Below are 11,927 nucleotides of genomic sequence, written 5' to 3' on the forward strand. Positions count from 1 at the left end.
TAAGTAAATCTATTAAATTAGCTATTTGTGCAGCCTACATTCCTCCACCTGTCAATAAATTGGTCTTAGAAAATTTTATGGATAATTATAATTGTATCTCTGAATTAATTAACTATAGAACAATTATTATAGGAGATTTTAACTTAAGTTGTATCGATTGGAACTTGGCTGAAAGTCACCTCGATGGATACCACACTACCATCTTAGCTCAATCTTTAATAGATTTCTTGCACACAAACTGTTTCCGTCAATTTAATCGTGTAAAAAACCATATGAATAAAATCTTGGACTTAGTTCTCTTTAATGATGAATTAATAACTCTCACAGTTGACCCTTCAACAAACGAATTAAGTCGTGTGGATCCTCTACATCCACCTCTTAACATCAATATTGATCTAGAAGATAATTCGCAGAAAAACCTGAATAAAAATCTTAACACAAAGAAATATAATTATTTTAAATCAAATTTCAATGCAATAAATGAATTCCTCAGCAACGTAAATTGGGTCGAAACGTTTGCAGGGATTAATGATGTAGATGAAATGGTGAACTGCTTCTACGCTATTATACAAAATTCCATAGAACTTCATACGCCTAACATAATTGTTAAAAACACTTTTAAGTACCCCCCATGGTTCAATAAAACTCTCATTAAAAGAATAAAAGAAAAAGAAAAGATAAGAATAAGATTTAAGAAATATAAAAAAAAATGGATGGGGTGTCACTGTCCATTTTAGAGAAAAGATGCGACAAGCTATCACTGGAGTGCTATAATTCGTATCATAAATTCGCGGAAGAGAAAATAAAATCTAATACTAAATATTTTTGGTCGTATATAAAAAGAAAGAAAAACAACAAAGCTAGCACTTATCCAGCAACCATGAGGCGAAATGAAGTTATAGCGAGTGATGGCCCAAGTATTTGTGATTTATTTGCATCACAATTCTCATCAGTTTATGAAGAAAATAAAGTACCTTCCCATAATATTGATTATATTCTTAAAACCTTGGACAGTAGAATCAATAGCAGTTTAGCGCTAATTCAATTGAAAGAATCCGACGTTCTAGAAAAATTAAAGTGTTTGGATAGCAATAAAGGTTCTGGACCTGACAACATTCCCCCAATTTACATAGTAAAATGCTCATCAAATCTTGCTCTGCCCCTCACAATTATATTCAACACTTCGCTACGATTGGGGATATTTCCTTCGAAATGGAAGACTGCAAAAGTAGTTCCCATTTTCAAAAGTGGTGAGAAAAATAATGTGAAAAACTACAGGCCCATTTCAATTCTCTCGATATTTGGAAAAGTGTTTGAGTCATTAATTTACCCATTTATTTACAACCATGTTAGATGCTTGTTCAGTAATCATCAGTATGGCTTTGTTGCTGGACGGTCTACATGTACGAACTTAGTGAATTTCTCAGAAATTTTATTTGAATCTGTCGATAGAAATAAAAGAGTAGATGTTATTTATACTGACCTAAGTAAGGCTTTTGACCTTGTGCCATTTTCTGCTCTTATTTTAAAACTGTCCGTTTGTGGTCTCACAGGGTCACTGTTAGGATTACTTGAGTCTTATCTTACTAGCAGACATTTTTATGTTGTTGCCAGCGGTTTTCAATCTAGTAAACGCAAAGTAATATCTGGAGTTCCACAGGGCTCACACTTAGGCCCGTTATTATTCAATATATTCATAAACGACCTAACTAGTTCTCTTAAATATTCTACCCCATATTTGTACGCTGATGATGTAAAACTTCTTAAAATCATTGGGAATTCAAATGATACAATCCTTTTACAAGATGATTTAACACAATTGTACAACTGGTGTCAAAATAATGGTATGAAACTCAACCCAGATAAATGTTCATGGATATCTTTCACTAGAAATTATAATGAGATTAGTACGCATTATAATATAGCTGGCAATCATATCAAATCCGTAGATACGATTAGGGATCTTGGGGTGGTCTTTGATAAAAAATTAACTTTTATATCACATATGGACAACATAATTAGCAGGGCATCTAAAATGTTGGGTTTCGTTATCAGAAACGGTAAACTGTTTCGAAATCCAAAAACTAAGATCATATTGTTCAACAGTTTTGTCAGGAGCATTTTGGAATATGCAAGTGTTGTGTGGAGGCCACATTACGCAACTCACAGTTTAAGACTAGAGAGAATTCAAAAACGTTTTCTTTACCATCTTACATTTTCTTTAGGTAAAGCCAAATTACTTCCTACCTACAATGACAGACTAAAGTACTTCAAAATTATTTCCTTAAGTCAACGGCGTGACATGCTAGATTTAACGTTTTTATACAAATCTCTAAATAGTTTATATGATAATTCTTTTCTAGTTTCTAGAATAAATTTAAATGTTCCTGCTAGATACCCACGAAAACCGATAGCGCCATTAGTAAGACCTTTTCGTAAAACCGTCTTAGGAAGTAACTCACCTGTGGCACGTTTTTGTAAAATCTTAAACGAGCACAGTGCCTCCCTTGATCCATTTGGTGACTCTTTATCTAAGTTCCGTAAGAAAATGTTAGAATTATTAGCCATTTGATTGTTATTGTTTCGTTATCATTTTTTTTTTAAAAATCTCTTTTTTTTTTGCAAATCTTTTTGTTAAGTATATTTTTTTTTTTTTGTAACTTTTCAATTAGCATAATATTTTTAAACTTGTAAATGTACATATTTTTATCGTGTAAGCTCCTTTTATATCCACATTGCATGAGGTATTCTCCTTTATAGGTAATGCATTTAGTTTTAAGCTTTATGTTGTTATTGTTACTAATATTGTGTTAATGTATTTACTCCTGGAGGATCTTAATAAATAAATAAATAAATAAATCTTCTACCGAATTTTTCACGGGGAAAAATTCGGTAGAAGAATTCCTGTTCCGAGGAATTGTTCGGATTAATCCCGGCCGCTGAATTTCACCTTCGGACATCTCGCCAAAATTCTAAGTTTCACCCGCACCACCTTGATGTCCGAAAATCCACAACAGCGCGATTTCTCAGACATTTTCTGCCTCGCACAACTACTTTGTGGAACCAGCTTTCGCCGGCGGTTTTTCCGAACCGATACGACATGGGAACCTTCAAGAAAAGAGCGTACTCCTTTCTTAAAGGCCGGCAACGCACCTGCAAGCCCCCTGGTGTTGCAGATGTCCATGGGCGGTGGTAGTCACTTTCCATCAGGTAAGCCTCCTGCTCGTTTGCCACCTATGCCATAAAAAAAAAAAAAAGCTCAATTTGTATCTACTTCTAAGATTCATATCGTAACTTCTTATTCTTTAAACTTGCAAATATTTCTTACTCGCACAAATTGCCCGTATGGAATTCAGTTTGGGATGGAAGTCCAATAATTCGCAAATAACGCCTCATCAACAACCTTACCTCATTGAAGGGTTAAAAGGCCAATGTCCTTGCTTGGGTTTTAAGCTTGCTTCGTACTTAACTTCATCAACATCTGTTCAGTAGCTTAGCTTAGTCAATTATTATTTAGTTAGCTTAGTCATAGTGTAACAGCAGATATACACAAATACAGACACTTTTGCATTAATAAAAAGACAGTTAATATTAATGTGAGGTTTTTATATGGCACTATAATTTACAATGAGAGAAGCCTTGTATAAGTTTATTTTTATTTAACAAATTAGGAATACATTAAAAGTAACTTAATTTTTATTCATGTCCTTTATATTCTATCGTCAGATCATGGTCGACTGCGCCGTGTAAATAATAATTAATTTTATTGTAAATGCTTATATTTTATTGCGGGATTTGTCAACAGAGTGCGCGATGTATTTTGTAGCCTGAGATATTTATTGTTAGTTTCTTAATGTAAAGTCTAAGTGAATATATGCCCGTACGGACAGTAACTAGCTGTATCATTAGTCTAGTATATAATATGCAACTAATACTAACGGTTTCCTGAGAAACGATATTTTATGTAAAATAATTATATATCAACTAAGGTTTATGACTTTGGAATTTGGACTATGTTTAATATATTTCCTTGTGTTTCAGTACTAAACATGAGAATAGACTTATTTTGAATTATATTGTAAGCGCAATATATATAATAAAGTCAACATAGTAAACATAGCAAAACATTACCTCATATACTTGTATTTATATATTTTTAAAGAGTTATTTTGGATTTATTATTTTCTAGATTTCAATCTAAAATAATTTTAGATTCGATACTTACATAAAATTTAAAATAACTTTAATCGAGACAAAATGCCTGAACTGACTGAATTCTGATAAGCAAATACATATTGATTGTTGTCATCTGATTATTTGATGTTTATAATCAATCTCTTACTCGGTGGTGAAGGGAATCCTAGGGAAATCTTCATATGTCATATGAAAAACTACCTCCTGTAACATCTGTATTCAACCCTCAGTGGAATACGATAGACTTTTAGAAACAGCAGTATGTCTAGTAATAAGGATAAATTTTAAAATAGCCATGGAAAAATTACTACAGTATACACATTTTCCTTTTTAATTTAATAACAATTTTTTGTACAAGATGTCGCTAGCTATAGATTTATATGGATAGTAATATAAGATATTTTTAGAAATACTTAGTTTTCATTAAACGATAGTGCTTATAAGTACTTATATTAAGAAATATAATGTAATCTAATCTAGTAAAAAATAGTTGTATGTAATACAAAAAGGCCGTCTATGTATATACGCTTTCGTAAATCAATGTTCGAACCACATAGATTTATTTAAGATGAGCAAGAGAGCATGAAACGAAAATAATCACCTTAGACATTGGTACTGCAAGGAGTAAGTTTAATCATCATTAGGTCATGTGCCGTGGTATCTAAGTTATGCTTAGCCTAGAAATAGATCATAAAAGTGACACACAATCACTTACTTATTCATATTTAATGGCAGAATTACTAGAAAATGGCACACAGACGATTCTTCACGAAGTCCCACAACTGGCTTTATCTATTTGTTACGTATTTTAATAAATTAATTTATTTATTGTAATAGTTACACCATCGACTTATTATAAACCTTATTAATAACTTAAAATTAATATTTGATGTAAGTAGAATGTTACTTACATCAAATATACTAACTTAAAATTAATATAATATCTAAAAATTAATATTTGATGTCAGTAGAATGTTACTTACATCAAGTGTTAATTTTAAGTTATAAAGTGATATAACTTTATAGGTTTATTGTTGTATTCGTAGTTAATAAAAACGTGTGATAATAATATATGATATATTTAAGTATTATACTATACTATACAATTATATTATACAATTCTTCGCTGCATTCTAGCTAGTTAAAATATGGTAAAAATATAGCTCGACATTATCAACAGTCAGACAGTAAGAGAGCATGCGCAACATCCGTTTACTAAAACATCACACTCATTTGTTTCATTCTATCGAATGAAAAACAATACTTCGAGCACGTATCTTTGATCTTATTTCTAGTGGTTGGTAGTGGTAGCAAGTCCAACCACTAGCCAAGTAAGTCAGATTTAGTTTACACACAGATTGCACTAAAAGAAGCAGTTTATCGAAATTGCAGTACCAACAACAACAACAACAACAACAACAACAGCCTGTAAATTCCAACTGCTGGGCTAAAGGCCTCCTCTCCCTTTAAGGAGAAGGTTTGGGTTTGGGATTCCACCACGCTGTTCCAATGCGAGTTGGTGGAATGCATATGTGGCTGAATTTCTATGAAATTTGTCATATGAAGGTTTCCTCACGATGTTTTCCTTCACCGCTGAGCACGAGATGAATTATAAAGACAAATTAAGCACATGAAACAGCGGTGCTTGCCTGGGTTTGAACCCGCAATCATCGGTTAAGATGCAGGCGTTCTATCCACTGGGCCATTTCGACTCTCCATATCGTGCTAATAACTACATTCTTCACATTCGCATTCACTTATCCTATTAGGCTATTACCCTTAACACCCAAATCGATCGCGTCCAATCATGTATTCAGTCACTTTACGACGTGATTTGCGTCAGATTCAATTTAGTTTAAAATCGCTTCATCGTAAACCTTTGACCCAAAGGGCATTTCGTTTCCATTTGTGTCGTATTAACGTGCATAAAACATAATCATAATAAACGGTGTAATTACATGTGTTTTAACGATTTTGATTTACCTGTACACTTTATGAGTGTCCGCAACATTTATCATTTGTTCGTGTTTTCTCTCTTTGTCTGTATTCCATAAGTTTATATGTTTTAACTTACTGAAAAGAAATCATAATATTTTTTTATCACCCTATCATTGTCATGAAATAAGTACTTTTCTATTTCATAATAATAAGCGAATTCCTGGTGGAATGCACATGTGGCAGAATTTACATGAAATTAGACACATACAGGTTTCCTAACGATGTTTTCCTTCACCGCCGAGCACGAGATGAATTGTAAACACAAATAAAGCACATATATATAGTGGGGCTTGCCTGGGTTTGAAGGTTTGATAAGATGCACGCGTTCTAACCAATGGGCCATCTCAGCATATGTTCCAAACCCTCTCCTTAATGGAAGAGGAGGCCTTATCCCAGCAGTGGGAAATTTACAGGCTGTTACTAAGTGAATTTATGGAAAAAACTTTATGAGCGATAATTTTAAAAGTTTGAGAGTGAGATATGAGAGTATGTGAATGAGAGTAAAAGTAGAGATTCCAAAAAGTTCTTCTGTCAAGAAATTTCTATTAGCAATCTCCAAGTCAGGAAATTGCTTATGTTACAATGCAATAAGAGACTCGGCATGTAAAGCGTTGTCCTGCTCCTGGTTTCTCGTCGGTCGTGATGGATCGTCGTCTCATCGGCCCATGTAAATGAGGGTTTAATAGAGTATATATCTCCTGGGCAGATGATACATAATCGGTCAGAAGGTATTTATAGTATAAATAGCGAAAAAGTATACGAATAAATGTGATTTTAGCTACTGCTATTTGGTAGTGGGTACCTAAAAACTTATTCAATTTAAAATATATTATTAGTAATTTAATTTATTTAAAATGTTAAGAGAAAAGTAATAACTATACAAAGATTAAACATATACATACAGAATAATAAATTTGAGCAATATTTCTTCAAAATGTGTTTTGTAAAACAGAACGGAATCAATGATAAACAAATAAGTTACCAACGTGAAGATGCACATTAAACATTCGTTTTTTTACTTTGTTTTGGTAAACACTTATAAGACTACTACTGGTTCCCAGTGAACAATTGTAACAAATCATCGCCAAGCGACATGTGGTGTGTATGAGCCCTTATCTACACCACCGACGACCCCGGAGGCATTTTGTTATCTTTAACATAATCAATAGTTTAAATTACAAGGATTTTAACACAACGTTTAATTTAAAATTAACGTACTGGAAAAACTAATAAGAACAGCTATTTAAATTAGAAAATTTACTGGAAAAACAAGTAGTTGAAGGAAAATCGTATTAAAAAGTTTGCTAAGTTTATTTTCATACTTACATAAAAGTATTATAAACAAAACGTCTATATAGCGTTGAAACGATTTCATTGCTAACAGATGTTTAATTTCAAATAATATTCCGTGTAAATCGCTAAACATTACAGAAATTATTTAAAAAGAACGATGCGGCTATGCTTTAATATGTTTTAACGAAGTACGTTGGAGCCGAGCTGTAAACAGTAGATCTTGCCCGATGACAGATCCACCACAGAACCCCTCATTACCCGCTTCTACTTAGCCAACCAAAATATCATAAAAACTGTAACAATCCACTCGATAACATACTCTAAAAATAAGACTTTTAGGACCAATTTTGTTGAAAAAGTAAATGGAACGATTTTCGAGTGGTAGATACAATAGCATCTTTAAAACGAAGATACAGCTATTATTGGGTGTTAGCGTGAATATTTGACAGTTTGAAAACGTTTACAGATTATAGGTATATTGCGAGGCAATCTGGCTTCCTGCTTTTAATGTAAACACTGTTTTGCTGCGATTTCAGTGGAAATTAATCGGTATTTTACATAACGGACGGGATTTTATAACCATCGATTATTTAGTACACATTAAATATACGCAGCCTTCATATGATTTTTAAGCTAGTTGGGATAATATGCGCTAACAATACTTGGCGCTGAACCTTGCATTTTGTATTTTATTTATAATTTTATAGCAATTTATATGTTTTGGGATTAATCTTTATTACTTTTTTGGTATATTCGATGATGTACGCTTCCGATTTACAGTAAACATAAATCTAGTGTTGGTAGATAAGTAAAATTAAATAAAATATAGATACTTAACTAGCATTCAGAATATCATCTAAAAGTGGGGTTAATGTTATTTTAATAGAAATACATAAAAGTAAAACTAAATAATGTGTTATAATTGGTTATACATGTAGGTGCTGATAATAATTATTTCTTAAGATTTAATACCTTTAACGATTTTTAATGAGTGACATTTGTTCATCGTAAAATTAAGAGACTCGTCCTTAAAATAAAAAGATCAAAAATATGAAAATGGTATTTTTGTTAAATATGACTTGACTTAACTCTACATCTAAATTAACTTATATTCAATTTGTCTTTTTAACATTGATATCAAATTAACAATCAAAAATAATTCTTATGTCTTAAAGCACACGTGTAAAGCTTCTGTCGTACTTCGAAAAGCAAGACAAAAACAGAAGGAGAAAAATATTACACAAAAGGAACACAAAGAATTAGAAATATAGACATTGTAAATGTTATACAGCAAATGTCAAAATATTAGTTATTGACCGCATTGCAAACATTGCTTCTGTTTTTTTTTTCGAGATAAACATAAGTTTTTCTCACAATCGTGTCGAAAACTATCACATTTATCGGTTGCTCAATGCTCATTGCTCAGTTTCTTTGCTGCTTTAATAAAGGATAAACATAATTATTAAGCTATATACTTCATTTGGCATATATGTATAATATTAGTAAAGATTTCAAGAGTGTGTTTATCTTGCGTCTACACACTGTTTTTATATTATAAATTTAATCTCTACGGTAAAAATTTACTGAACTAGTAGGTATTATTTATTTTATAATTTTGTTGCTTTTATTTTAGTGTACCAAATTGTTAATTAAAAGATTAACTAATAAGTAATATATTGTTATTTTGATTCGCTAAATAGACATTTAGTTTGAGTAAATACAAAAGGTCAATGATGAAAAACGTATAATTGTAGGTATACTATGCAGTTATATGCATAATTGAAATATAAAAATGTGTAGTAATTAATTTTAGTAACATCATTTGATCCATTCTATGTTAAATACACAAAGCTTTATATTGACTTTATCAATTTGAATATAAAATGAAGAAACTAATAAGTCTTATTTTAGTATTCTTCTTTATTGTGTGCCTTCAAAGATAATTCTGATTGTAAATACATTTAACGTCCTTTACTCCATTTAGCGTAGCCCTCGCAAAGAGTCAAAAGCGCAGAAAACATTTCCTCAGGAGGGACATCCAAATCTTGCAAACCTCTTCTTGCTCTCCTCCGGCGGCCATATGAACTAAAAGTTGTTTGAGGCCTCTTGATACCAGCGTTAACGAACAATGTCGGTGCCGGAGTTGTAACGATTGTATTCTGTTTCGATTTCACAGCTTGCACAATAAGACATAATAAATAACCACCAAACGCCAGAAAGGCTAACGTCGTAACTGATATTGAGAAAATGTTACTTATTTTGCTGTATCCGCCTTTTTTGTATAGCCCTTCATACTCCATCCTTTTAATAAGCGGTGCTTTTAACGGCATCGCTTCAGCGCCGAAGTTTTCTACATTAGCAGGTGTTGTGACCGTCACATTGTCGTATTCGGTTGAAAAATCTTTTAAGGAATTCTTTAATTGCAACAGCTTGTCTATAGTTAACTCGTTGAGATACTGAACTTCTTCTGTTGTTATATCCATATTAATATTTCGACACAGTATTAATATTATGATAACATGACATAGCATTGTTGCTTACAGCTTGATCTACGTGACACTGGTGCCTACATGGTTAAGAAGTTATCACGAGGGCGTGAAAGAAATATTATTGCGGTCTACTAAGCACAACAGTCAAGTAGCGGTCATATAAACTTGACAATTATTTCGAAAAAAGTTCATATGTAAGTTATAACTATTTGCAAACATGAACGCTTAAAGAGCGTATTTATTTGACTTTTCCTTTTAATATTGAAGTCCGAATGTTTTAAATGTCTATTGTTCTTTTGTTTTTTGTTTTCTTTATCGTCAATATGTATGTAAGAATCAAGCCATATACATGGTGATGTGAATGTTTTATCATTTTGATACAATTATTATAATAGAATTTCCGCCTGATTATTTACGTGTTCTAAAATATCCTTTTATATTTATGCAGTTTTAAATACTGTTGATAATTTCTCACCAAATGTTGCCATGTTTTGAATCATATCATCAATCATACTGTAATATATTATAATCAAGCCAAGATACTTTTAGAGCACTAGCATGGCTTATGCTAACTAAATCTAAATAAACATAAAAACTATGTATTAATTAGTACCTAAATTGGAATTCTAAAATAGCTACTGAAAAGATCACGACGTAATATAGATATATTTTTGGAATCATTTTTCAATCAATAAATACGTAAATATCATATTAAATGTCTTTGCTTTAAACAAAAAAAAAAAAGATAAACAAAATACATGTACCTAATATGTTTGTGAATAAATGCTTAAATGAAAATATACCTACCTAAATTTCGTACAAGCAGTAATATCCTTTGAATAGATGCTGCTTGATTTTGTTTATAATATCTCATTATTTAATAGAATACGATAGGAAAAGCTTGAATAATTCCCAAATAACAAATGTTAAAAACTAAAATATTGGACCTACATTACCTTAAAGTTATGTTTGATGTCGATATACGCGTACTAGTTTTTTATAATGACTAAATACATAAATAATATTAATCTTATGTTGTATACATTTTGATACACAGTAACGTATAATTTATTGTGTTTTGAATAATTTCGAAATATTAATCTCCATATTAAATTAATCAATTTCATTAAATATGGAAAGTATAAAATGTCGAGTCATTTGTATAGGATAAACGACTTTTTTACTCTAATTTTAAAGTGCAATTTAACTCAACCGATCTTATTATAATTTGAATGATTACTTATAGGGGTACGATTAAACCATAAACTATAGTAAAACAGGTGATAAAGCTTCTCGAATGTTTATCAAAGTATAGAGTATCACTAATGGTCGATTTTTCTCATTTGCATGCACGAATTATTGACCAGTTTTGTACAGTACATTTTAGCTATCAAATGATACAATTTTCACCTCTCTTCTTTCAGAATAAATTAGGAACCGTCCTGGCTTCGCACGAGTTAATTTTATTAATAGATTTTTTTTATATAATATAAATATAATTCATACCACATATGTAGAACTAAGGAATAATGCAGCTTCAATATTTTTTTCTTAGAATTGGTTCGTAAATTTCGGAGGTCGATACTACATAGTAATAAAAACTAATTTCCCCATTTTACAAAATAAGCATAGATAAGTCTGTACTTATAAATGCATAACAATTTGATTCACGCGTTTATTAATATTATAACGAATTTTATTACGTGCACTGACATCTATCGGTACTTTAAGGAAACTTTACTTAGAGGGCTATTTCTAATTAGTTTTATATATAAACGAGTACAACTAAATATATATACAAAATAAAGTAAATCAGTTTTTTTTGTTACTAAATCGTGTATATTAACTTATATGAACAGCCTATATTGTGCAATAATGAGACGAATTTTTACGCTCTACTGCGATGATTGCGCTTGCGCAGCCATCACATGGAGAACCGAAGCGTAGCTCAGA

General features: G+C 31.4%; 1 protein-coding gene across 1 annotated transcript; it reads right to left on the reverse strand.

The window, feature by feature from the left end:
- Positions 1-9,446: 9,446 nt before the first annotated feature.
- Positions 9,447-10,016, reverse strand: LOC124535897. The gene has a single exon (XM_047112297.1). The coding sequence runs from the start codon at positions 10,014-10,016 to the stop codon at positions 9,447-9,449; it is 570 nt and encodes a 189-aa protein (XP_046968253.1).
- Between the last annotated feature and the right edge of the window lie 1,911 nt (positions 10,017-11,927).

Source organism: Vanessa cardui, chromosome 15 (genome assembly GCF_905220365.1).
Source record: "Vanessa cardui chromosome 15, ilVanCard2.1, whole genome shotgun sequence".
NCBI lineage: Eukaryota > Metazoa > Arthropoda > Insecta > Lepidoptera > Nymphalidae > Vanessa > Vanessa cardui.